This window comes from Suhomyces tanzawaensis (genome assembly GCF_001661415.1).
Source record: "Suhomyces tanzawaensis NRRL Y-17324 unplaced genomic scaffold CANTAscaffold_2, whole genome shotgun sequence".
Lineage (NCBI taxonomy): Eukaryota > Fungi > Ascomycota > Pichiomycetes > Serinales > Debaryomycetaceae > Suhomyces > Suhomyces tanzawaensis.
Window position 1 is genome coordinate 1,364,136 of NW_017963637.1, and position 25,196 is coordinate 1,389,331.

The following is a 25,196-nucleotide window of genomic DNA, read 5'->3' on the forward strand; positions in this document are numbered from 1 at the left end:
CAAGAAATGCCTGGTTAGCTCAATCGGTAGAGCGTTTGACTCTTAAGTTAGACATCAAAAGGTTGCGGGTTCGACCCCCGCATCGGGCTTACTTTTTGCCAATTTAATGCTTTAAATGGTTTTTTTTTTGCTAATGGGAAGTATATTATAATCTACTGACTATATTGTTTTTTTTGCTGATGGGAACTATCAAATGCTACCCTTAATCAGATCAGATCAGATACATTAATTTGTATTTTTTAAATACCACTTGAAGAATTAGTTTTCGAGGTTTTCAGCAATTCAGAGCATGTTTTTCCGCCCACGAATTATTTTTCGAAAATTCTTATTTTTCAGAATATTACATTATTTGAGCATCTTGATTTCTTCTTTACGATAGACTTTCACAGGGATGTATGTCTTGAATTATATGAAAAGGTGTAGTATTTGAAACTTGCATGATGTCCTGAAATCTTTTCACCATTATGCATTGGTAACGTTTGCTCGAAAAAATTGAATGAACTATAAAAAATTGAATTTCTCCGCAAAAATATTTTTAATACATCAATCTTCTTGTCAAATGCTCAAAATATTCACATTTATATTTAAGACCTAGATTGGGGAAGGTTCTATCTAAAATCAATATTACAAGCACTACCAGTATATTATGTGTTTTATCCTGACAACAAATAGCCTCTATGGCCAAGTTGGTAAGGCACCTCACTAGTAATGAGGAGATCGTCAGTTCGAATCTGGCTGGAGGCATTTTTTTAATTTTTGAGATTTCGAACCTCACCATCAACTCATCACAACATCTTATCAAGTGCGTAGCTACGCAGTCTGTGTTTTTTGCATCTCATCAACCATCATACCTCTGTCGTCAAACCCACATTTCCATTGCTGCTATTGCCGTGAAGCAAGAACCATTCATTTGCATTCCCTCCATCGCAATGAGCTATGAAAGTTCGAACCAGCTAACCAGTGAACAGATCCTCAAAGATGCATACGAAAACAAGGACAGACCATTGGAGCGTCCTAAGCAATCCATCCAAGATTTGGACGAGTTAAGATCCTTCCAACTAGCTAAGCGTAAGGAGTATGAACAGCAGCTAAACAAGAATAGACTCAATTTCAATCAGTGGTTAAGATATGCCAAGTGGGAAATAAACCATAATCATGACTATGCCAGAGCACGATCCATATTTGAAAGAGCTTTGGATGTCAACGTACAGCACATCCCCTTTTGGGTGCAATATATTCAGTTTGAACTTTCCCATAAGAATGTTAATCATGCCCGAAACCTTTTGGACCGTGCAACTACTACACTACCAAGAATCAACAAGCTCTGGTTCATGTACGTTCAGACGGAGGAAACTTTGAGGAACTACTCGATGGTCCGTTCTACATTTGAACGGTGGTTGAAATGGCAACCTGATGAATCTGTTTGGGATTCCTATATTAATTTTGAGAAGCGATATGAGGAGTTTGAAAATGTGAGACAAATCTTCCGTAGGTATATTTACTTGTTCCCCAATGGCCTGACGTGGTTGAAATGGATTGAATTTGAGCTCTACGAAGTTCAGACGTCTTCCAGACAAATCCAGAATATTAGACTAGTGTTTGAGTCATCAGTTGATCATTTACTTGGTCAAAAGTCCTCCAAAACAGATTTAGCACTTTCGATAATAATTACTAAATGGTCTGATTGGGAAATCTCAGTCCAAGAATTCGAGAGAGCTAGAATGATTTATACTTTGTTATTGGAAGACCCAAGGTGCAAAGGCATCCTTCTGGAGGACCAACGAACTAAAATTTCACAATTGTTTACCGATTTCGAGAAGAACCACGGAAATAAAAATACTATTGAATCAAGTGTTACCCTAAACCGACTCAACAAGTACCGAGCGAACTTGAAAGAAGACGCACAGGATTATGATTCGTGGTGGGCATACATTAGCATATTAGAACAGCAAGGTGATATAATTGCTGTGCGAGAGGCCTTTGAAAATGCCATTAAGAATCTGCCTACGGACAAGAATAAATCACTAAAATGGAGAAGATATATTTATTTGTGGATCAAATATGCATTATGGGAGGAAATCAGTTTGGGGCAAGTGGAAAATGCCAGAAACATATGGGTTAACTGCCTAAAATCAGTTCCACATAAGCAGTTTACATTCGGCAAGATATGGATTAAGTACGCAGAATTTGAACTAAGAAATTCAATTGAAGATGGATTGCCCCAAGCTCGTAAAGTCTTGGGACAGTCTATAGGACAATCAAGTATTCAGGGCCCCAAGAAAAAGTTGTTCAAGTACTATGTTGAATTTGAGAAGAAATTGGGAGAGTGGCTGAGGGTCAGGAAACTATATGAAAGATGGTTGGAATTGGCATTGGCGAATGAACAAGAGTTCATTCCGATTCTTGAAGAGTACATTGAATTTGAGAAATCACTTAATGAACATAGCAGATGTGTGTCATTATTTGAATTGGGATTGGGTCTCATGGATGGTGAAAGTATCACTATCAGTGTCAGCGACAACGAAATTGAAAGGTTGTGGATCTCATTCATTGAGTACTATAAGGAGGAGATGCAATATTCCGAAGCAAGGAGTCTATATGTCAGATTAACCAAGAAAACCCCAGTGCCAAAAGTTTGGATCTCCTATGCACTTTTTGAGTCATCGATTCCTACCGAAGCCCAGCTTAAAATATTTCAGGAGAGTGACGAAGAAGAGTTTCTGTTTGAAGTCAATGACGAGCACAGAACTAATACCAGAAAGGTATTCGATCAGGCGCAAAAGTCGTTTCAAGACAACAAGGACTACCGTTTAGTTGTACTCGAAGCATGGAAGAGCTACGAAAGCTTACATGGAAGCGAGGAATCACAACAGGTGGTGGAAAAGAAAATGCCTGCTCTTGTACAAAGAAGAAGAAAGGTTGATGGAGTGGAAGAGGAATACACCGATTACATATTCCCTGAAGATGAGGAAAAGAAGCCCAAAGGTGCTGCAGTCAGCAAGTTCTTGGCTAACGCGAAGAAATGGGCACAACAGCAAGCGTGAAGCGGCCCCAAATACGACTACGCTTGTAAGATACCAATTATCGGCAAGTATGAACACCATAAGTAGGTTGAAAAATACCAGCATTTCTGCAAAGAATACATCAGTATCAAATGGCTTCATTGTTGTGTATTAATAGAGGGATGCTGTGTGTTATTTCGTGTATCATAGATTATTATAGAGACGTTGGTAGTGTTGGCTTACAGCTTACTAATGAATGAGTTGCAACGTATAGTGCTTTCTATTAATTCATACAAACATGCGTAGGTGTGCCAGGTGTTGCAATTCGCTAGCAATAGAAGATTGTGGTGGGTGGCAATCGGGGCCTGCTAGCTCAACTAGCTGGGGCACTGGAATCATTCGTACTTCACTACTCTGGAATCGCCCTTGCTGGTGCCTGCTCAGCACCCACCTCTCAAGGTCAACACCAAGTGCAAGGATGCACCAGCTGTGATGCCGCTTTCCTGGACGTTCTTATCGTCGTCCAATTGCAGACCGTTGAAGATCAATCTTTGCTGGGATGGCGGGATGCCTTCCTTTTCCTCCATCATTTCCTTGATGCGGATGATCTTGTCGGTAGGTTCGATATCAACCAAGATGTCTCTGCCTGTTAATGTCTTTACTTTCACTTGCATGGTGGTACTTGGATTAGTGGACAGTAATTTGGTTTCAATTTTCCCATCGCGTTTATGAGAAGTGCAACCTTCCATAATGCTAGCCACACCTGTCGTCAAGGACTTGAACTATGACAAGGTGTATGAGCCTGCAGAGGACTCGTTCTTGCTCTTGGACTGCTTTGAGGAGCAGAGCCTGTACTTGAAGTCTCGTTTCAGCTCAAACGTGCCTGTGGTGGTGGAGATAGGCAGTGGATCAGGAATCGTTACCACCTTTCTCCATCAACATATATTGCCAGAATCGGTATACATTGCCACCGACGTGAATCCCCACGCATGCGAGACGGTGTTGAAGACGGCTAAGGACAATTCTGCAACGAACTACTTGGTAGACTCGTGCCAGATGGACCTCACCACCGCAGTCCGCAAACAGGAGGTGGATGTGTTGGTGTTCAACCCTCCGTATGTTCCCGCAGAGGAGGTGCCAAAGGTTCCCGAGACTTCTGAGGACTCTACATGGCTCGACCTCGCGTTGTTGGGTGGCCCCGATGGAATGATAATCACCTGGAAGGTGTTGCACTCGTTGGACACCATTTTATCGCCAAAGGGAGCAGCATATATATTGTTCTGTGCCCGAAACAAGCCAGACGAGGTGGCAGAGAAGATGAGGGCGCTTGGGTGGGACTGTGAGGTGGTTATTCACAGAAAGGCTGGCTGGGAGGTGTTGAGTGTCATACGATTCACCCGTGCTGAGGCCAAGTAACAGGAGATGGAGCCATGCAGAACCCATTAATTTCTTCATAACATTAACATCATAAAGTGATGGACACCTAGCTTACATTGCACCGTAGAAATAAATATAATTCATGGCAGAAGATATTTAGAGATTGCAGTAGAGGTAATTCATAGCAGAATTAAACAGGGAAAAAAAGCAAATATGTAAACTAAGCAGACTGCAAGGGGTTGCTGGATAGAAATAATAAAGAACCGGGCTTAAGACATAACTAAACGAATTTCTGGGATTTCTTCACTATATCGTAGTATATTTTGGAATAATTCATAACCGAAATAATGCAATGATTAACAGAAAATATTACAGCAGTTCTGGTCATAGTTCATTACAGAATCAATCCCAATTCATAGAATTAAACTAATTCACAAACATCAGTGAACTTTGAATTAGAAATAATAATTCTCAACGAAGTATTCCCCCAACGCATAGAGATTATCTCTATTATTTTCGTAAATTCACTGTTCCATATGGCTATCCTCTCTTCTATACACCTGCTAAATGTGGCCTCTTTCTCAGGCTCCCTTAGTAGTCTGGTTTTTCCAACCGCTCCAGTCTCACTGCAGTATGGAAAAAATGATGCTCATCTGGAACACCATCACTAGCCACCACAAGAATGTCCCATAGAACCGACACACACGAAAGGGGACGAGCTTCACAGCCAGCAATGAGCACCATAGGTGGAACTACTGCTAAAGGTACCAAGTGGGCTGGCAAACCATCGAGATACAAGTCGTTTGGACCAGGCAAATTCGACACCATAATAACAGGCCATTTGACCCCCGAGCAAATCGACGCATACCAGCAGCTTTTCAGGGTAGAGGAGATCTCAGAGTTGTTGAGGGTTTCCCACCAGAAGCGTAGGCCAATTTTGAGCTTATTACCGTCTGGAAACACCGAGGAGAATCCAAACTTCAAACGTGATCCATCACCACCTCCCAAGTACGACAATTATGGTAACAGGACAAACACAAGAGAGTACAGGACGGGCTTGGCGTTGGAGAAGGAAAGAGACTACTTGGTGGAAACTGCAGCCAGTAACATCAAGAACTACGTTCCTCCTTCGGACTACAGAAAACCAACCAAGACCAGCGAAAAGATATACATTCCTATCAAAGACTATCCTGACATCAACTTCGTGGGTCTCTTGTTAGGACCAAGAGGAAACACCTTGAGACAACTCCAGGAACAAAGTGGTGCTCGTTTGGCCATTAGAGGTAAAGGTTCAGTCAAGGATGGTAAATCCACCGCTCCTTCCACCGAAGAGGAGGATTCCAATAGCATGACTTCGTTCGTGAATCCAGCTTTGGCTTCAAACTCCGACGACTTGCATGTTCTAATCTCTTCCGACACCCAGCTGAAGATTGCCAAGGCCATCAAATTGACTAACGAAGTCATTGAAAAGGCCATATCTTCACCGGTGGGTCAAAACGAGTTGAAGAGAGGCCAATTAAGAGAGTTGGCCGTTTTGAACGGTACATTAAGAGAAACCAAACCATACGATCCTGAAGCGGCCCAGAGTCGTCAACGTAGGGGATTAGATGTTGCATCAATTGTTTGTAAAGTATGTGGAAATGTGGGTCACTTTGCAAGAGACTGTAAGTTTAGAGGACAACCTGGACTGGTTCCAAATGAAGGTGGTTTAAGAAGAAATTTCGAAGACACTTATGTTCCTCAGTCTGAACCGGAGGTTTTACCTCCTTGGAAGAAGGCCAGGACTGACGCTCCACTACCACCATGGCAGGCATCTGGAGGTACCATTCCTCCAAGGCCAGTATCGGGAACTTTACCACCAACATTTACGAATCTTCCACCACCACCTTCTGTTGCGAAAGCCCAACCACCACCCGGAGTTTCAGCTGCACCACCACCACCACCCGGAACATCAACTGTTCCACCACCACCACCCGGAATCTCAGCTATTCCACCACCACCACCCGGAATCTCAGCTATTCCACCACCACCACCCGGAATATCTTCAGCTCCACCACCACCAACCACAGTGCCTCCTCCCCCTACCAAAATACAACCACCACCACCACCTCCAAGTGGGACACAACCACCACCACCACCACCTTCTAATGGTTCACAGCCACCACCACCCCCACTGAAGCCAAGCCAACCACCTCCACCCCCATCAGGCCAAAATTAGCTAGCTTAATTTATCCTACTAGAACGATAAAGATTTTCTGTAGCGTACTTGTATGAAGAAATGGATAAACCAACAAATATTAGATTGGAAAATCTCATGAGATAAGGCATAATTGGTATCTTTTTCAAAGTGGAGTTTGGCTACTCTAATCAAAAGAGTGCTGAAATAGTTATAGGTTGGTCATATCCTTATGAGTTGGTTTAACATGATTAATTCTACTTAAAGATCGATGAAGAGTGACGCTACTAAGTTTCTCAGGAAGCAGTCTTAGACTGTGAAGAAACGCTGCAAGAAAACCGAAAAAACAGAACGATAAGCTTAGGCTTCGTTCTCCTGAATTTTACAATGCTATGTTTGAGCCATTTGTGATAGATGAAGTATCAACTAAAAACATCTCGATAATGGTTGAGCCAATTGTAGCTACTGAAGTTTCAGAGGAAACGGAAGCCAATTACTTCTAACGTTTAATTTAATATGATGGGAAGTAATTCAAAAACACAAAATGCACAAGAGAAAAAAAATATCAATAGGAGTTGGGAGTTGTATATTACAAGACTAATTAGCCGGTTGTTCATAAAGCCCAACGACTCTTAAACATGATATCTTGCTGATAGGAAGTATATTTTGAACTAGCTTCTACATGTTTCGATTAGTGTTTCGATTAGAGTTAATTAACTAAAAAGCCTTTAAATAAGATGATAGACTTATTCAGATGTAGACAAAATGTTGGGGAGCATGGTAAAAGAGATTCTTTGAATTTTGAATTATTTGAAAACAATTGTCATATTTCAATGTCTTTTTATGATTTTCGGAAAAAGCTGGTATGGCGCAGTGGTAGCGCAGCAGATTGCAAATCTGTTGGTCCTTAGTTCGAACCTGAGTGCTAGCTTGTTCCTTTATTTTTGAAAGTTGTAATTTTAATCACGTGATATAGATCTTATAATAGTGATCCACGCTCGGACGCTTCCATTCTAAACTACATTATCCGCCATGGATAATTTAGAAGGGTTTATACCGATTGTGGCGATATTCTACGCTGTATTCCATCCAACAGAAGGAACAAAAATTGTCCATCAAGTCCCTGAAGGATGTATATCCTCAATAAAAGACAATCAGCCCAGCATCTCAGCGTCTAACCAAGATTTTGGCGTCCCTCCACTAACTTCATTGTTCAACTTCGACACAGTTAAGAACTATATCATTCCCAAGCCGCAATTATGTAATAAGCTCATCTCGTTCAAGATAGATAAGTTCAAAGTAATTGGGTATCCAGTAAATATCGAGAATCCCAACTACTCCAGAAACTCGTTCAATTTCAACTTTTGTTTTGTATTCCCGTACGAATTTGGGGATGTCACTCCCTATGAAATGGCAATTGGAAGAATGGGTAAAATGTTCCGGGTGCTTGAAGAACAAAGTTTCTCTTGAGTAAATTGGATAAAAGCAATTCGTTCTTCAAGGACGCCAATTTTATGAGATCTCAAAGCATTCCAAAGTCAATCGTGACAAAACCAATGAGCGAAGTTTTTAGCATAGATCCCAACTTCCTCAATAGTGGTACTTACGATAATTCACCCACCACCAACAGGCCCTTTGGTGCTGGAGAGTCATCATTGAATACCTCAGTCATAGACAACACTCCAGGTTATTCAAGAACAAAAAAGATCACTTTGTCGTCCATTGACTCACTAATTCAACAAATATACCAGGATCTCAACAATTACTCCGAATGTTGCATACCGTTGGACAGTGCCAATTCAGTGGATATAAAATTGTTCCCCATTTTGCCTCCTCCCATTAATATCAAGGCCTATCAGGTTCCAATATCTTCAGTAAAGTTAACGTCATTAGTTGACGTGAATTGGGATCCAACTATGCTCAAAATCTTACCCTACATTGACGGTATCAATTCGATCAGAAAAATAAGCGAGTTAGCAGACGCAAACTATTTGTTGGTCAAACAATGTATTCAGCACTTAATGCACTATAGATGTATTGAAATCAGTGATATCTTTCAGTTCAGCAACATTTATGCTCCCACAAATCACATTGGAGATTTTTTGAGATCCAACGGAATCATGGCCGAAGAGTGCCAAGCATATGTGATAACCAATTCGCGACCACTAGATTCAGCATTGCAAACCCCAAATTATGCCACCACGCCGGCATCTTCCCATGCTCCCAACACCGCGACTGTATCTCCCGCACCATCAGGAAGAAGATATAATCCCATGAACCAGTTTGTCAGCGGAGGTAAGAGCTCGGTATCTCCGTTGACGAAAGCAGGTTATTTGTCGAAATCCCCCAAAACCCCATCGTCAGGGGTTGATGACACAGCAGTGGCCGTTCCATTCAAATCCACGTTGTTTTACTTGTACCGATCGCTCAATCAAGGCCAAACCGTCAAGGAGTGGTACGTGCAACATCGGAAGCTTTTGGAAAACGTCGATATTCGTCGTTTTATCCATTTTGGCATCTTAAGGGGAATTATTTATCGAGTTCATTCGTATCCAGTACTCAATTCTGTGGTACGGGCAGTGGAGAACGAGGACCAGAACGAGTACGAGCTGATCGAGGAAAAGATCCGAGGCAAGCGCAAGGGCCGGAGAAGCTCGCTGAAAATCGTTGGTGAGGGTAACGACGGCTTGTTGAAGACGAGAGTGAACGAAAGGGTGTTGAAAACGGACCGCAGGAAGGTGAGTTTTGGGTACGCCAAAGAAACACTTGAGACGCCGGAACCATCGGTGCGATTAGACAATTCAGAAACAAGTGATAGTGGAGGGTCCAGCGACGACGAGCGGTGGGTCAATGTGCCCTCACGGCATGGTACGGCAACGACATTTTCTAGCGACCCCAAGCAATATGTGGCTAACGAGGAGGCAGTGTCGTTGCAACTGGATGAAGAGTCGATGGACTCTGATGAACAGGAAGCTCACCAGGAGACTATTGATCTCATCAAGTTGCTCAAGGGGTTCCAGCACTACGACTCGATCTGTACCGAACTCCGCAAGTCGCGCAAGGAAGTGGAGGCATTGATCGACGGGTTGGGGTCCTACAGCGTGGTCAACGGTTAAACAAGTACCTTTTCACCACTATAGCTCGGTAATGCTTTGACAAATTCAGTGAAAGTAAGATGGATTGCCATAAGGAACACATTCAATGCTTTGATAAGCAATAAGATTCTATTGCACGATGCTCGGTACTACATTCTCACCAGCATGGACTACAACAATATTAAGATGACAATTCTGTGAAACTCGGTGCAAATGGATGGATTGTCACAACGAATAGCTTCAATGCTATGGTAAGTAATAAGAGCCTGTTAATGGTGTTCTCTTTGGGAGTGGCTGAGAGCGAGACATTGGCCAACGAAAGCTCGCACTGGTGTAATGGACATACACCGCAGAGCGTGAACGAGCCACGACAACCCCACAAGAACGCTACTGCAACTGCGAGCATAGTCTACAGAAGAATGACCACCAACACCATGACCCATTTGCAACCAGGCCCATCTCGGCTGGAGGAATGGCGCTACCGGTCAGCCCCGCGTCAACCCAGCCAAAACCAAAACAAATCGGGACGCCGGTCGTGCCGCGCACCAAATGCCCCATATAAACAAACTACCGCGTTCACCAAAGTTGTTATTTGTTATTAGATTCTTTAGCAATGTCAGGAAAGGGAAAAGTACACGGAGGCAAAGGAAAGTCTTCGGAAGTGGCCAAATCGTCGACCTCACACTCGGCCAGAGCAGGATTACAATTTCCTGTCGGTAGAATCAAGCGTTACTTGAAGCGCACGGCTCAGAACAAGATTAGAGTGGGACTGAAATCAGCCATTTACCTCACTGCTGTGTTGGAATACTTGACTGCCGAAGTCTTGGAGTTGGCTGGTAATGCAGCCAAGGATTTGAAGGTCAAGCGTATCACCCCACGTCATTTGCAGTTAGCCATCAGAGGGGATGAGGAATTGGATAACTTGATTAAGGCCACCATCGCCTACGGTGGTGTCTTGCCTCACATCAACAAGGCGTTGTTGTTGAAGGTGGAGAAGAAGAAGAGTCTCAACTGATCGTCTATCGGTCTGGACCTGCCTATGGAGCGCCCTGGTATGGATACCGAGGGTTTGCCACTGTACTATATTTTGTTTACTATAATACATTGTATCGTTATATAAGCGTAGTATTTACAGGAAATATGATCTGGGCCCCGAAGCAGGCTATGCTGGTGTGGGTTTTGGGTGCTCCGATGCGGGTTGTGGGGGGTCTTTGGCGTCTTTGGCGTCTTTGGCGTCTTTGGCGTCCTTGGAGGCCCTCAATGACTCTATCTTGACGTACTTGGGACGCAATCCGTCCGGCAATTGGTAGTCATCCAACTTGACGTTCATCTCCTTGAATTTGCCCTTCAAGTACTCTATTTCGTTCTGTAAGATGGAGATGTCATCAGCCAAGGCGTCGTGCTGGTCGCTAGCCTTCTTTCTGCTGCGATAACTCTCGTAGAAGATCAATGACCCAGCTACGCTGAAAATGAACAATTCTGACAAAAAGGTGGCTCCGCTGTCCACTGCCTTCTTATCGTTCAATGGCCGTATCTTGATCTTCTTTTCGCCCAACAACGACATTCTTAACCTGAGGTCGGTGGAGTGGACCGTCTGTGCGATCTTGATGCAGGTTTGGCGAAATACCTCGTGTTCCTTGGCCTGGGCCTTGATGGCATTGGCAAACGGCTTGGCTACCGTTCTCACCAACAACGAGGTTAATTTCAATGCGATTCCACTCATGGCGATGACGATGCTAGTATGAAAGAGTGACGAACTTGAATAGATGCCTGCTGGTGCCCGATTAGTGCTCTTGTGTGGTTGTAGTATCCGATGGTATGGCTTGTTTTGGTGGCTACAGTCGCAAATGACGCTCGCTACATTTTTGTGAGCGTTTTGGCTGGCACTAATTTTAGTGGCAACGGAGGGATGCCACCGCCCAATTGGAATGTGTTTTATACGGCAGACTACCGTGCGAGGGGCTGCTGAAAGTAGCTGCTTCTGAAAAAGGATTTTGAGGGAGATACTTTGGATTTGGAACCTTGTCGAAGAGGCGATCTGGACGGGCTAGTCATAAAGTGCACCATACCGCACGCCTTATCAGTGAGGCCCAGCACAGTCATCGGATTGGCTTCTGGCCCGCAAAAACAAAAAATAATGACTCCTACGCGATTCGAACGCGTGCATCTTTACGATAGTAGAACTTGAGTCTACCGCCTTAACCGCTCGGCCAAAGAGCCATTTGTTGATGAGTTGGGAGGGTTGATACAACAGGTCAGACGTATTGTATCAAAAAATGGCAATTCTCAGCTGAATTCATTGTCAAGAGGTATTCTAGTCCAGTACAAGTTTGAAAAGTCAAAAATGTACAAAAGTCGTAGACTCAGTCGCAAAATACTTCAAAAAAATTTTGGAAAAAAAAAATTGGATTATTTTCCTTTTTTATGGTTTGGCCACAATGGTGCCATTGCAAGAGGTGTATAGATATCTAAAGAGTAGATTATAATATACTTCCCATTGTGTAGCAAAATAAATGTATAAAGAAATAAAAATAAGAGAGAGTTAGATACAACCTGACTATACCTCGTTGTGCACCTCCACGCACCAGGCGATGCAGGCGTTCACTACTCTCTGAGAGTAATTACTTAAAATAGGCAATTAGTAAATTGTACATAGTCAGTAGATTATAATAAACTTTCCATTAGCAAAAAAGAAAAAAAATTTGTGATAACCTCTCACTTTTCGCAAGAAGGTAGTGGTTGATAGTTCACCACTATTTCCGAGAATATTAACATTCTCTGCTCCAAATGTCATTAGTTTTTCTTATAATTGGTAAAATTGTTGTATAGAAACTTTCAGTGAAATAGTTTTTCATTGCTCATTTCCCTCGCTCGATCACTTTAATCGAACAATTTATAATTAAGAAGAGGATACTGTATTACAATGGACCATTGCTTCCCATGACGGGATTCCAGAAAATGCAGAGTTGGACAATAAATTTAGGAGAAGTGAATTGATGAAAAATGGTCAATTTTTCAAATTAGTCCAATCTGCTAAGAGAACTTGCATTTTTTTAGACCATTACAATTTTCATAGTTAAATAAAAGCTTATACTTAAATGAATTAAGAAAAGTTATTTCCATTTTCTATTTGCAAAGGGAATCTGATAATAGTGTACTCGAAACTACTCGAAACTACTGGAAATTCCAGAATTATCACCAAAAAACTAATAGGGAAATTTGTTAATTCGCATGCGGCAATTATATTAGTCTAGTATTTGACTATAAAAGTCTGATCCTTGTTCCGATTTGAGCTAAACATAGTCCCCTCGTTAAAAAATGTATGCCCTAGCCGGAGAATTTGAGATGTAAACTCCTGATTACGTAATCATATGCTCATCTCAAGGTGTCTGTTCACTGATCAAAAATAACATCCGAAGTCCGATATAGTGTAACGGCTAGCACGGTTCGCTTTCACCGAGCAGACCCGGGTTCGACTCCCGGTATCGGAACTTTCTTTTTCGCCTTCGGAAACCACATATGTGGTTTCTTTTTGAATGGTAGTTCCCTTGTGCCTTTGCTGATGCTGATAAGACTCATGTCAAGGGCTCCAGAGATTAGCTGGACTTCGCAATCGCACTCTAGGATTCGCAGACAAAAAGACCCAACATTTGGTCTTGCACAGAGTGTGGAACGGTATTGCCTTAACTCCGGCTATTGAGGTGGGGCTACAACCAACAGGCACACATATTAAAAACTGTAGTGCAGGAAACTGTGTCAGAACCAAGACCTCAACGGAGGTTGGCCCAGAATGCACTTCCCACAATCTGGCCCCAGACCATCCAGCCGAACGGGGTTCAAAGCTAGAAAAGTAGGTAGTGGTAACCCCCTTGCCACTGAAGCTCAACAGGCCACTACCAGCGAGCTACTCTGCAAAACCGTCTCTCAGAATCCCTAAACCCGTGGGCTGTTTTCGCATCCATCCGTGGTAGATCGTAAAAGTTACGGAAGACCACGCGACCCCCGCACGACCAACCCCACATTATGGCGGGTCATGGCAAGCGTCTCCTAACTGGAGTATAAGAGTCGCCCACAAATAGTCACACAGTCAATATTCACCAGAATGTCACAGTACACCTACAAGCACGAGGAGGGCCTTCCTCAGTTGCCCGTACCGCTGTTAGCATCCACGGCACAGCAGATGTTGATAGCATTGAAGCCACTCTTGAGCACAGAAGAGTACTCAGAGTTGCATCAAGAGTCATCCGCGTTCGTCACCGACGAGATCATTAACTTGATCCAGTCTCACTTGGTCGCAGCCTCCCAGAAGCCTTCCAATTCATGTTACTTGAATTCCATCAATGATGAAACAAACCCCGGAATCTATGGCGAGCTAAGGGGAAATATTTTACCAAGAAACCCCTACTTGGTTCTCGAAGAAGACCCGTACTCCAAGACTGTGAACCCCCCTAATCAGTGTGAAAGAGCTGCCAGCTTGATCAATTCCTCCTTGAAATTTATTGTCAGTCTCCGGAACGGCACCTTGAAGCCCGACTTGACACCCAAGAACTCCAATCCATTGACCATGAACTGCTACAAGAACTTATTTGGAACAACAAGGGTTCCATCTTCGAGACCTCTTGAGAGCAATATTACCATCAAAAAGTACAAGGATGTTAATGATTCCAGACATATCGTGATTATTACCAATAACCAGTACTACAAACTCGAAGTATTGACTCCAAACGATGATTCGGAGAAATCCAAGCACAAAATTTGGTTCAATGACAATGAACTCTCGCTCTTGCTTGAAGGCATTCTAGAACAATCTCTGAAGATTGGTCAGATCGAGTCGATCAATAATTCGATCGGCTCTATCACAACCCAGTCCTTGAAGGAATGGAAGTCTGCAAGAATGGAATTAATCAAGACAAATAAGCAAACGTTGGAACTCATTGATAATGCTTTATTTGTGGTTGTATTAGATCCCAATTCACCCGAAACTGACCAAGATAAGACGTCAGTTATCTCCCATGGTACCTCTAAGCTTCTTCCTCACAGTACCATGCAAATAGGTTCTTGTACCTCTAGGTGGTATGATAAGTTGCAATTAATTGTGACTCAAAACTCTTGTGTTGGGATTGTATGGGAATCAACCTCAATGGATTCAACTGCCATCTTACGATTTGTTAGTGATATTTACACCGACCTGATTCTTAAGCTAGCAAAGAACATCAATGGGTCCGAATACACCTTGTTTGATGACAGCATTACATTTGTTTCATCAAGAGAAATCGAGAAACCAGATGTCTCTGAGTTGAAATTTGTGAAAACTCCAGAGTTGCAAAACTTGATCCATTTGTCAGAAACAAGATTAGCAGATATTATCAATCAGCACGAATTTAAGGTTTTAAAATTGAAGTTGGATTCACATTTGGTCGCTAAGTTTGATATCTCAATCGATTCGATGTTGCAAATTTGCTTTCAAATTGCCAATTATTCGTTGTATGGTAAGATGGTTAATACTTTGGAACCAATCACAACCAGGAAGTTTAAGGATTCAAGAACCGAGTTAATCGCAATTCAGAGCGACCAAATTTTCAGAATGGTAAAATTATTCCTTACTCAATCGAATGATCAGGAAAAGTGGGATTCCTTCAAACAGTGTTGTATTGACCACCACAAGCAGTATATTGATGCCATGCATGGGAAAGGTTTTGAGAGACATTTATCCACCTTGCTAGAGGTTGCTAAGAATCCCAACACAGTAGAATACCTTAATGAGCTAAACTCAGATTTGAAGCCTATTCCACTCCTTGCCAAAATTGAAGTTCCGCTACTCTCTAATCCATTGATAGAGAAGCTACTCACACCAGAAATCTTAATATCTAATTGTGGTAATCAGGCATTACACTTATTTGGTATTTCGCCAGCCACTGATCAAGGTTTTGGAATTGGATACATCATACACAGTGATAAGGTCATCATCACTGTTTCTTCCAAGTTCAGACAAACAGAAAGATTCTTGAATACATTCAAAAGAGTTGTGGGTGAGTTGAAGTCTATTATCAAGAAAAAGTCCAATTTCTTAATGAGTATCAATGACTCTGAAACCAGAAAGGTTGAAATGAAGAGGCTTAGAATCGAACATGAGTTGGACAAGGTTGAAAATGTTCCTTCCAAGCGTTACCCCATAAAGTTGGTGACCGATAGACACGATGAAAAGGCTGATCTAGCACTTGGTGCAGACTATGGCGTGATGAAAAACCGTTCTAACTCGATTGAAAGCGCTGGAAGTGGAAGTGGTGAGTATGATTTATTAGGAGGATATGGCTACTTCGATTTTGGTGAGTTGGACCTGAGATCGAATATCATATCCAGAAATGAATCATTTTTGAATAGCCATTCGAACCTTCACTCCAACCTAGGTTCCAGACTAGGATCCAGAAACCACAGTCTGACACATCTTAACAAGGTTACGGATGATCTAAAAGAAAAGATGTCTATTTCGGAGAAAATCCGAGAACGCTTAGGAGGAGATCGCTTGGGGAGCCTGGAAAGCGTAAGCGAGGATCCGCCACAACTTCCCAAGAGAGACAAGAAGTCTATTGGAAGGGAATTGGACACCTCAGACTTCAGGTAATTCCTCGATTGGCCTACTTCTGCACCAAACTATTCTTTCTGTATATATACGAAATAAAACCCTTCTGTATATTAAACTTCTAGGCGATGTTTAATGGAGCGAATACACGGAGCACGGTAGATGATTGCCTACGCTCGATGCGAGTAGGCTCTACACGGCTGGAAATGGATGGTTGGGTGCAAATTATCTCGTGTGGGCCTCAATTTCTGGCTCGCGAAATTCTTAGTCATCTTAAACTAGAGTAGCACCAGAAGGTCAAAAATGCATTAGAGTTGATCCACGATAATCATGAAGATTCCCATTGCTGGCATTGCACCTCTTTCCAAGTCCCTCATTCAGATCAAGGGAGTGGATTCAGCGAAGTTTCTCAATGGTCTTATAACTTCCAGGTTGCTTCCCAATGTGGTCAAGAAGAAGCAGCACACTATTAGTGATGCCGAGAATAAGCACGCTAACTTATCCGAAATCATAAAGCTCGATGAAAACTGGGGTTTGATGCACGAAGACATCTACGATCCAGACAACAATATATTAATCAGACGTGATGGGATCAACTCCATGTTCTTGAATTCAAAAGGAAGAATCGTGAATGATTGTTTCCTCTTCTCCAATCCATACCACAACGTCAATAACGCCTTCTCCGAGACCTTGAAGTCGCCCAACTACTTGGTGGAGATAGATAGCAAACTTGCCGGTCTGTTGACCCTGCTTTTGAAGATACACAAGCTCAGTGCCAAAGTAAAAATCGCCGAACAACGCAATTTGTATTCATATTATTACTACAACGATAGTGTTGAGTTCGATCAGTGGATCGACGATATACAGTTTGATAATTTTCAGACGTCAAGTCCAAGTGAAGCATTAGAATCGGCAAATGAATTTATAGAGAAAGAAATAGTCTTCAACAAGAGTGTGGTGAATAACATAGTTGGATTTGCAGTTGACAACAGAATTCCCAACTTTGGACTCAAGATCTTGACTGATATTCCAATCAGCACAAGCAAGGAAACTGATTCCGAATCTCCAACCATTCCGATTGATGATCTTTTCTCCAATTCTTTCAAAAGTCAATTCCCATTTGAAATAACCTCAGAAGAAGTCATAACCAGGAGAAGGTTTATCAATGGTCTCTTTGAGACTCAAGATGCTCCCAAGGATACGTCACTCTTGCCATTTGAATGCAATTTGGATTTTGTCAATGGGTTGTCTCTCGACAAGGGATGTTATGTCGGACAAGAACTTACAATCAGAACCTTCAATAATGGAATCATCCGGAAAAGAATATTGCCCGTACAATTCTATAATATCACAGAAAGCTCTTCAGCACCTGGGGGTATTACTTTAGATCCTTCTGACCTGATCGTGGATGATTTAAAGAATATCCATCAAGCAAGCATGACAAAATTAACTGTCTCTCCATTAAAAGAAGTCGAGGAGGACTCGAAGGAACAGGAAACACCTCAACTGTCTCCATTTAACTCTCCCTTTGGTGCAAGACCTACAAAAAAAAGAAAGGTTTCGAGTGGAAAATTGCTTTCCATTCAAGATAACCTTGGCTTCATGTTGTTAAACCTTGAGGACATCGAGAAAAACGACTTGTATAAGGTCGAGATTCCCTGCTTAGAGGGTGGTGTCAAAGAAGTGGGCTTAAAGGTTTTCAAACCAGATTGGTGGCCCGCGGATGATTAGGAAGTTTGCAATTCAGACCGGCTTGATGGTCTCCGAATAAATAGTAGCATTAGATGCAATGTATATAGTATTAGGGTAGTAGTGCACTTTTTAGTGTTAGGGTAGAAATGTACTTCTCTTCCGCCGGAGACTAGAGTATGGTTTCCTGCACACACAGGAATTGGAAACGAAATTTGAGGTACTGGTATAGACTACCCATCATCCAACATGTCGAAGGATGAAGCACTTACTGCAGGTACGTATCCAAAGAGCCAAATTCCAAGACCAGAAAGCATAAGTAACTGGAATCCTTCATAGCAGGACCAGTTTCTCGCAAGCTTTGGACTCTAGTGGGCCCACTAACATCTAGATGAAATTGCTCTTTACGATAGGCAAATCAGATTATGGGGTATGGCCACTCAATTGAGGCTCAGATCCGCAAAGGTATTGATAGTCAACGTCGGTGGAGTAGGGACAGAAATCGTGAAGAACTTGGTTCTTGGAGGTTTGAACTCTATCGAACTTTTGGATAGTTCTGTGGTCAAGGAAGAAGACTTTGCTGCCCAATTTTTTTTGCCCAACGACGATAGTATCATAGGTCAGCCAAAATTGCCAATAATTGTTGAAAAGATCAAAGAATTGAATAACAGAGTCAAGTTGAACATAAACACCACCCCATTGGAGAGTATATTTGAGGATCCATCATATTTCAAACAGTTTGATTTAATAATAGCCACTGAGTTAAACAGAAGTCAGTTGTTTGCTCTCAACCAACACACAAGGGCGTTGAGCATTCCTTTGTATGCTACTGGATTACACGGATTGTTTGGATATATTATTACAGACTTAATTGAACATTATTCTACACCACAAAAGGAAGCTGGAAATCAACTTAGAGAGCCAAATACCAAAATTAACAGAAGCAAGACTATAACTAAAGTCGATTTTGACAAGGGTAGCAACACTGAAACCTTGACTATTTTGGACGAATTTGTTCCTATTCCCCAGATCTTTAAATCCAAGGAATTACCAAACCAGCTCAACAAAAGGCAATTGAAAAGATTGTCTGCTTCATTTCCCTTGATTTTTTCATTGTTCGAATTTGAAAAGCCATTGAACCCCGAGGATGTGATCGACAAGGAACTTTTAAGAGCCAAGGGTATCCAATTATGTGAACAATACGGTATTCCAACTGCCTCCATAACAGAAGAATACTTGGACATGTTTTCAAACCAAGCCTTCACAGAGTATTCCCCCGTAGCTGCGGTCTTGGGAGGAACCTTGGCCCAAGATGTTATCCAGTTCTTGAGTAAAAAGGAAAGTCCTATAAACAATGTCTTGATTTTGGATTCTGTCAAGTCGGAAATGCCAATATACTTACTATAGTTCAAATGATTATAGAACACGGATGTATAGCTTGTAAGCTAAATGAATAGACGATTGCCTAATATATGGTTGATGAGAATTGATATCAAAATATTAATGTTTGCTTACTTGGAAGGAGTAAATGCCCTGCCTTTTCTTTTCTTAAGATGTGATGTGTCTCTCAAGAACTTTAAGCTGCTGCTTACTTTGAGCTTTAAAGCCTCATACTTTTCTTTCTCACTGGCGATCACTTGAATTAGATTCTCTCTTTCGAGCTTGAACTTTTGATTCTCCTTGACTTCTAAGTCTTCCACAAGATCAAGCTTTTGTCTAGTTTCTTTTATCTTCTCTTGAATGATTGCTGTTTGTTCTTCTGATTCTTTGATGGACGATAAACTATTTTCATACTCCCTATTAGTGTATAGTTTCTCTTCATTTTTTGATTTAATACGAGCAAGGTAGCCTTTGATTTGTGATTGTAACTGCCATATTTCAAGTTGGTTTTTAACCTCTTTGATCTTTTCTTCATCAATTATCTCATTGTCAGAAACATAGTTTTCAACTTGCTTATCCAATTTTTTTATTTCTTCTTGAACCACTTCGATCTCCTTAGTTTTCTTTTCATACCATTTGTTGGAAATAGTGATTCTGGACTCAGCATGATCTATATCATCCAAGATTCCCTTTGTCTTCGTCAAATCTGTTTCTCTTGCAATCCTATCTGGCCTTTGATCAATCTTTAAATAACTTAAATATTCTTGCTCGTAAAGTTCCAGATCTATGAACAAACTATTGAGTGTCATTATCAATCTATGTGTCAAGACACTTGAGTTTGTTGTCAAGGTGTCTGGATGCGGGTATTTGGAGTGGATTCCAATTAAATCACTGTAATCATTCTTCAATGGATTTGTGATATAATCCAGTTCCAAACGTTTCATTTCGTAATATGTTCTTTTCTTCTCCGCTGGCTTTTCACTTTCAACATTGGGCAAATCTGCCGAATCATATGGAGTGTAATGGAAGTGCACTTCAGTTAGCAATGATCTTTCAACATCACTAGCACTGAATTTAGGGATGTTGGGGAGGTCAGGCAAAGGCCAAGGAATAAATTTTGACTTCTTGATTACTGGGGAAGTCTCCCAAACTTGATTAAAAAATTTGGAAGCCAAATATGTCAATTTCTGGTTGTAGATCGGGAAAATGTCCGGGGGAAGATTTCCAATGAATTCTCTTAGGCAAACAATGGAGGAGATTAGCTTGTATAAGTAATCACTCTGATCCTTAGTGTCCGAGTAGTACACCTTGCAGTGTTCGATTGTTTTCATAGGGACCAATCTGATGAAAATTGCAGGATCTAGTCTGTTCTGTGACCTTATCTTGTTAACAAAGTCATGAGTGGTGTCGACGTACCCATCGAAGATTATAAGGGCATCAAATCTCACTGAGTCCAAAACGTCTTGATCTTTCTGTATCTCACCATCACAGGGTAATAAATGGATTGTTGTTAATGCATCGGTGGTTTTTCGTTTCGTTTCCTTTTTGGAGTCCTTGTTATTCACGTCAGTTTTCCCTGACTTTTTCGATTCTCGTTGTACGTTCTGACCCACGTATCTTTTGATCGTCTTCTTACCGTTGCACCCGAGGAGGAGGGCCTCCACGAGGTCAAAGAAACGCGGGTCGTTCTTCATGACCACGCCAATGGTTTTGGAACGCGAACGGTTGGATCCACTCAGAATAATTACGTTCATCAAGTCCTTGAGTACGTTGAACTTGCCGCTGGTGTCGGCCAACTTGCTTGACATATCTTTCAGCAACAAGTTTTTGGGCATGTAGTGCTTGATGAGGAGGTAGGGGTGGGTGCTGACCAACATGCAATTATTGATACAGATTTCCAACGACTTCACGATCAATTCCTTCAGGTCGTTGGTCTCGCAGTACTTGAGGATGTCTGGATAGTGGAGCGACACGATTTGGTCGGTGAGCTCCTTCTGGAACTCATACATCGGCGTAGCGAGGTGGTAGTCGCCAGTGGTGTTGACGTTTCCGAGCTCGAGCTCAACAATAGGCGGCTCGGGAGTGCCATCCAAGATCTTGAGCAAGTCCATGGCAGAAGGCAGATGCTGACAAGCGGTGCACGTGATTGGGCAGTGGAGGCTTTTTGGTCAGGCGGGAGGAGTGTTGCCTGTGGAAGGCTGTTAATTTAGTCCAGTGAAGGGTGCAACAATTTGCTATGCAATTGTTACAGTCGACAGGCGCTGCGATAAGTGCTCACGTGAGGCGACCAGTGCGGTTGGTGGCCGCGGAAGTCAAGCGAGCGCTAGAAGGTGCGAAAAAGCAGGAACAGCCAAGCGAGGCCACGGAGTTGGGAGGAGGAATGGTGGTGGAATACACACGTGAGGAGAGAAGGAAGATCGGGGAGGTCGACGAGACAGTCGAAGTATCGCATGGGAAACGGTTGCAACTGTCCGATGGGGTGAAATCAGGAACCCTGTCCGAAGAGACACGGGAGAGGCTTGGAGGTGCCCAAAATAGCGGTTCCTTGGCCGAAACGGGAAAGGAACACCCATAAGATTAATATCTGCAGGCATATCAAGGCTGGGAGCATGTTGGGGTTCAAATTACCTGGGAAAATTACTCGAGCACTCAGATACTCGAGTTATTAGGCCCTTTGGGCCAGAAAGGCGACACCAGAGGGCCAACATGTGGCTATTCGTGTTTGCTGCACCTTGGTGCATTTATATGTCTCTGTGCCTACGTTTTAATACGAATGTTTGTGTATTGTCGTAAATGTTAGACGTGTGGCTACGTTAGTCAGTCAAGATTCTTCTACTAACTAGGGTCTAACTACTTAGGTGGGAGGAATTTTTCAGTGAGCCTCGTTTGAAATAGCCCAGTTCGTACAAGTGATTCTTGGGCCCAGTAGTCACTTGGCTGATCCTTATGAAAATTCATTCGCCAGCTAGGAATTGGGCTCTGTCAAGCCAACAAACCCCTAAACTTTCCAGAGCTTGACGGAACGATCCCATCCACTACTTACAACCTCTAATCCAGCCGCTCCCTGCGTCACATCACAGCTCATGACTTTATCGTTGTGCCCCTTCAAACTCTTCACCCTCACCCAGTTATCTGCAGACCAGATATTCACCAGTCCATCGTACGACGACGTCACAAGCGAGGTGCCGTCCCCAGAAAATTTCACGTCACTCACAAGCTTGGTATGGGCAGGAATCGAGAAAAGCTCGTTGTTGCGGCGAAAATCCCAGATCTTCACGGCACTGTCTCCACTGGCACTGGCCAAATGGTGCCCATTTGGCGACCAATCAAGTGCATAAATACCTGAGATATGCTTGTCAAATGTTGCAATTGCTCTTCCACTACGGAGATCCCACACTTTTATGATTCCGTCGAGTCCTCCCGATGTGAATAGACTTCCATCGGGATGGAAGGCTCCCGCGAATACCTCTTTGGAGTGCCCCTCTTGTTGCACTAGTTCCGTATGCGTTTGAATATCCCAGAGTTTCCAAATCTGATCAAATGAAGTGGTTGCCACGTACTTTGCACTGGGGTGGACCAGGACCCCCGAGATTCTTTGATCATGCGCGTTCTTGATTGAATGGATCGGTTTAGTATTTTCAAGGTTCCAAACATTCAATGTTCCCTCGTTACCCCCACTAACCAAGCTGTTTTCCAACCACTCCAAGGTGACTTTTTCTGTGTGGTGTCCCACCAATGATTTGACCGTAGTCAAATCTTTCAGGTTGAGAATGTAGACGGAGCCATTCCACGAGCCAGCCGCAATATACGTGGTCCCGTTAGCCATCGGCTTGCAGAATCTAACCCTGGAAATAGCTCTTGTGTTTCCAGGAATCAATTGGGTGCCATACAACTCGCATTTGGCTAGAGAATTGTTGATCTCTCGACGATGATTGAGTATGGAGACCATGTCCTGGTTCTTATTTGCCTCTCCTCGTAAACGATCGACTCTTCTTGAAGCCCTCATCAAAGAGTACTTGAGAATATCCAATCTAGAATCGTAAAGTTGCTGGGTTCCCGGAGTATAGAAGTCCTCGTCGTCGTCCTGATCATCAGATACATCATCTTTAGCCATTTCCTCGTCCTCTTGGCCAAAGTAGGTTATTTCTTTTGGAGCTTCCTGGACTAATTTGATTAAACGCTGTCTTCTATCAGCCCTGTCTTCTCCAAAATATGTTATTGGCTCTCCCATCTGTCTGAGCGCCCGTCGCACGTCATCATCGTTGGTTGGAATAGTATGTGATTGTGACTGTTGTGGAGTGTAGTCGTTGACTATAGGAATCTGGTCCGTATTCATTTCACAATCCTTCTTTACCGAGTTACAGTGTTCCGGAGAGATGCTCCCAGAGGATGATGTATGCCCGTACTGAGAATTGTCGAGGTCTGTGACTTGTAAAGGTAGAGGTTGTAGATTGGTAGCATCTCAGTTGAGATGAACTAGTGATCACGTGACAATGGTTGCAATTTTACGTCCTACATGGAACGACGAATAGCAGTAGCAAGGAGAGGGGCCATCCTTGATTCCATTTGATGAAACAGAATTCGCATTCCTCTATTTTCTAGAATACTAGTGTGGACAGTAAATTGAGAGGATAAACAAGTGGATAGTAGTTGAAAAATTATAGAGCCTACAGTGTGTGAACTTAGTAGAAAAATGAAGGATACTTCAGCTGTCTTCTATATTTGGCCACTATTGCGCAGAAAATGTAGTACGTATAGTTTCTCAGAAGCCAATTCGCATTCTTATATGTAACAATCTATAATATTGCTGTTGTATTTCAAACTATTCCTACAAGCTATCTCTATCAGTGGTTACCCTTGATAACCCTGGTAGCAAATTGGGCAAAGTTCTCCTTATCATTTACCATTTCATCGAGGTCTGGCTGGCAAAAAACTGCCAATGTGTTCCTAGAGATGTGACTGACGCTGGTGCCTCGCACATAATGTGGCACAGCCTTAAAATTACCCTGAGAGACCTCTTCAAGTGCCGATCCAGTCTGGAATGCAAGACAATCACTAGGAATTTTCACTTGATGGACATTATTATGACGATCACGAATATACAATCCGGCTTGCGGATCGGGCGACTTTTCGAGATCATGAAGAAGGCCCTTGGACTCATCCAAGAATAACGCAGAAGTCAATCCGGTAATGCACGAATGATCGACGTGTTCTCCGCACCAATCGTCGTCGGATGACTTGTCCTTCGAATCGGAGGGAAAATAATGTAATAATCTTGCTTTGGTACATGTACTGTTCTTTACTATTCTTTCCAAAAAATCCAGTTGATAAACACCCTGGTGACCCATGAACTTGTCACAGTTGATGGCTATGCTTTGGCCGACTTCGATTATAAGATTACACAACTCCTTGGTATCTTTTTCAAAGTTCTCCAACCCTTCAACATCCGTGGGTGGCCATATGTTGGGCGAGGTGTAGGATTTGTAGTCTTGAAACTTGTCACATAGTTCTGGGGTGGGTCCTTCTAGACGGGGGTCCCGATGAAACGCACAGTTGACATAGTATGAGCCTTTGTTGAAATCCGGCTCGCCTGTGCTGGCCAAAACTTCTTTGCCACAGGACCAGCCAGTGAGCCACGTCGACTCTTCACATTGGAGTTTGTCTAATCTTTCTTTTGGAAGCGTAGCAAGTACGGAAATACTTTTCAATACCTGTAATCTTAGTTGGTGGAATTTGGCTGGTAGATCCTTCACGATTATAATCCCCAAGGAGTCGGGACCAAATGCCTGTGTCAAGGTGGTGCCATCTAGTCCTTGCTGGAGCTGTTGAAGGGTCACTGATACTGGATCAGGCATGACTGATGGTGAGTGGTTTTGGATGAAAATTTGAAAAGCTGA

At 42.7% G+C, this 25,196-nt stretch overlaps 14 protein-coding genes and 5 non-coding genes across 19 annotated transcripts; 11 read left to right on the forward strand and 8 right to left on the reverse strand.

Moving 5' to 3' along the window:
• Positions 1–8: 8 nt before the first annotated feature.
• Positions 9–89, forward strand: CANTADRAFT_t58. Its single transcript has one exon. It is a non-coding gene; the product is annotated as a tRNA-Lys (tRNA).
• A 582-nt stretch (positions 90–671) lies between these two features.
• On the forward strand, positions 672–744 carry CANTADRAFT_t59. Its single transcript has one exon. It is a non-coding gene; the product is annotated as a tRNA-Thr (tRNA).
• Positions 745–929: 185 nt separating this feature from the next.
• On the forward strand, positions 930–3,044 carry CANTADRAFT_88960 (uncharacterized protein; the record flags this gene model as incomplete). The annotated part of the gene is made up of 1 exon (XM_020211518.1): positions 930–3,044. One exon carries the CDS (start codon positions 930–932, stop codon positions 3,042–3,044), a length of 2,115 nt encoding a protein of 704 aa, XP_020066182.1.
• Positions 3,045–3,442: 398 nt separating this feature from the next.
• RUB1 (NEDD8 family protein) lies at positions 3,443–3,676 on the reverse strand (the record flags this gene model as incomplete). The annotated part of the gene is made up of 1 exon (XM_020209316.1): positions 3,443–3,676. One exon carries the CDS (start codon positions 3,674–3,676, stop codon positions 3,443–3,445), a length of 234 nt encoding a protein of 77 aa, XP_020066183.1.
• A 76-nt stretch (positions 3,677–3,752) lies between these two features.
• CANTADRAFT_48074 (S-adenosylmethionine-dependent methyltransferase) lies at positions 3,753–4,418 on the forward strand (the record flags this gene model as incomplete). The annotated part of the gene is made up of 1 exon (XM_020209540.1): positions 3,753–4,418. One exon carries the CDS (start codon positions 3,753–3,755, stop codon positions 4,416–4,418), a length of 666 nt encoding a protein of 221 aa, XP_020066184.1.
• A 694-nt stretch (positions 4,419–5,112) lies between these two features.
• On the forward strand, positions 5,113–9,671 carry CANTADRAFT_5038 (uncharacterized protein; the record flags this gene model as incomplete). Its single annotated transcript, XM_020209820.1, has 3 exons — positions 5,113–6,219; positions 7,714–7,991; positions 8,027–9,671. The coding sequence occupies 3 exons, from the start codon at positions 5,113–5,115 to the stop codon at positions 9,669–9,671; spliced, it is 3,030 nt and encodes a 1,009-aa protein (XP_020066185.1).
• On the forward strand, positions 7,415–7,486 carry CANTADRAFT_t60. Its single transcript has one exon. It is a non-coding gene; the product is annotated as a tRNA-Cys (tRNA).
• A 61-nt stretch (positions 9,672–9,732) lies between the features above and the next one.
• CANTADRAFT_190049 (uncharacterized protein) lies at positions 9,733–10,159 on the reverse strand. Its single transcript, XM_020206389.1, has one exon. It carries the CDS (start codon positions 10,054–10,056, stop codon positions 9,832–9,834), a length of 225 nt encoding a protein of 74 aa, XP_020066186.1. The 5' UTR covers positions 10,057–10,159; the 3' UTR covers positions 9,733–9,831.
• On the forward strand, positions 9,968–10,739 carry HTA3 (histone H2AZ). Its single transcript, XM_020206388.1, has one exon. The coding sequence runs from the start codon at positions 10,264–10,266 to the stop codon at positions 10,663–10,665; it is 402 nt and encodes a 133-aa protein (XP_020066187.1). The 5' UTR covers positions 9,968–10,263; the 3' UTR covers positions 10,666–10,739.
• Positions 10,740–10,812: 73 nt separating this feature from the next.
• On the reverse strand, positions 10,813–11,373 carry CANTADRAFT_88966 (uncharacterized protein; the record flags this gene model as incomplete). Its single annotated transcript, XM_020211519.1, has 2 exons — positions 10,813–10,906; positions 10,931–11,373. 2 exons carry the CDS (start codon positions 11,371–11,373, stop codon positions 10,813–10,815), a joined length of 537 nt encoding a protein of 178 aa, XP_020066188.1.
• Positions 11,374–11,788: 415 nt separating this feature from the next.
• Positions 11,789–11,870, reverse strand: CANTADRAFT_t79. Its single transcript has one exon. It is a non-coding gene; the product is annotated as a tRNA-Leu (tRNA).
• A 1,199-nt stretch (positions 11,871–13,069) lies between these two features.
• Positions 13,070–13,141, forward strand: CANTADRAFT_t61. Its single transcript has one exon. It is a non-coding gene; the product is annotated as a tRNA-Glu (tRNA).
• Positions 13,142–13,752: 611 nt separating this feature from the next.
• CTN3 (carnitine O-acetyltransferase) lies at positions 13,753–16,272 on the forward strand (the record flags this gene model as incomplete). The annotated part of the gene is made up of 1 exon (XM_020206594.1): positions 13,753–16,272. The coding sequence occupies one exon, from the start codon at positions 13,753–13,755 to the stop codon at positions 16,270–16,272; it is 2,520 nt and encodes an 839-aa protein (XP_020066189.1).
• Positions 16,273–16,416: 144 nt separating this feature from the next.
• Positions 16,417–18,156, forward strand: CANTADRAFT_190056 (uncharacterized protein). Its single transcript, XM_020206390.1, has one exon. It carries the CDS (start codon positions 16,561–16,563, stop codon positions 17,959–17,961), a length of 1,401 nt encoding a protein of 466 aa, XP_020066190.1. The 5' UTR covers positions 16,417–16,560; the 3' UTR covers positions 17,962–18,156.
• A 12-nt stretch (positions 18,157–18,168) lies between these two features.
• CANTADRAFT_20613 (E1 ubiquitin-activating protein) lies at positions 18,169–19,326 on the forward strand (the record flags this gene model as incomplete). Its single annotated transcript, XM_020206595.1, has 2 exons — positions 18,169–18,196; positions 18,311–19,326. The coding sequence occupies 2 exons, from the start codon at positions 18,169–18,171 to the stop codon at positions 19,324–19,326; spliced, it is 1,044 nt and encodes a 347-aa protein (XP_020066191.1).
• A 104-nt stretch (positions 19,327–19,430) lies between these two features.
• Positions 19,431–21,410, reverse strand: CANTADRAFT_46227 (uncharacterized protein; the record flags this gene model as incomplete). Its single annotated transcript, XM_020209308.1, has 1 exon — positions 19,431–21,410. The coding sequence occupies one exon, from the start codon at positions 21,408–21,410 to the stop codon at positions 19,431–19,433; it is 1,980 nt and encodes a 659-aa protein (XP_020066192.1).
• Positions 21,411–21,544: 134 nt separating this feature from the next.
• Positions 21,545–22,095, reverse strand: CANTADRAFT_190059 (uncharacterized protein). Its single transcript, XM_020206391.1, has one exon. It carries the CDS (start codon positions 21,891–21,893, stop codon positions 21,612–21,614), a length of 282 nt encoding a protein of 93 aa, XP_020066193.1. The 5' UTR covers positions 21,894–22,095; the 3' UTR covers positions 21,545–21,611.
• Positions 22,081–23,720, reverse strand: CANTADRAFT_25334 (U4/U6-U5 snRNP complex subunit). The gene has a single exon (XM_020207386.1). It carries the CDS (start codon positions 23,633–23,635, stop codon positions 22,298–22,300), a length of 1,338 nt encoding a protein of 445 aa, XP_020066194.1. The 5' UTR covers positions 23,636–23,720; the 3' UTR covers positions 22,081–22,297.
• A 301-nt stretch (positions 23,721–24,021) lies between these two features.
• CANTADRAFT_25335 (uncharacterized protein) lies at positions 24,022–25,163 on the reverse strand. Its single transcript, XM_020207387.1, has one exon. The coding sequence runs from the start codon at positions 25,152–25,154 to the stop codon at positions 24,144–24,146; it is 1,011 nt and encodes a 336-aa protein (XP_020066195.1). The 5' UTR covers positions 25,155–25,163; the 3' UTR covers positions 24,022–24,143.
• Between the last annotated feature and the right edge of the window lie 33 nt (positions 25,164–25,196).

Bases quoted from the DNA above. Each gene is read 5' to 3' on its own strand.
- CANTADRAFT_25335 (XM_020207387.1), bottom strand. From the start codon at position 25,154: ATGCCTGATCCAGTATCAGTGACCCTTCAACAGCTCCAGCAAGGACTA.
- CANTADRAFT_190056 (XM_020206390.1), top strand. From the start codon at position 16,561: ATGAAGATTCCCATTGCTGGCATTGCACCTCTTTCCAAGTCCCTCATT.
- CANTADRAFT_190049 (XM_020206389.1), bottom strand. From the start codon at position 10,056: ATGCTCGCAGTTGCAGTAGCGTTCTTGTGGGGTTGTCGTGGCTCGTTC.
- CANTADRAFT_190059 (XM_020206391.1), bottom strand. From the start codon at position 21,893: ATGCCTGCAGATATTAATCTTATGGGTGTTCCTTTCCCGTTTCGGCCA.
- HTA3 (XM_020206388.1), top strand. From the start codon at position 10,264: ATGTCAGGAAAGGGAAAAGTACACGGAGGCAAAGGAAAGTCTTCGGAA.
- CANTADRAFT_25334 (XM_020207386.1), bottom strand. From the start codon at position 23,635: ATGAATACGGACCAGATTCCTATAGTCAACGACTACACTCCACAACAG.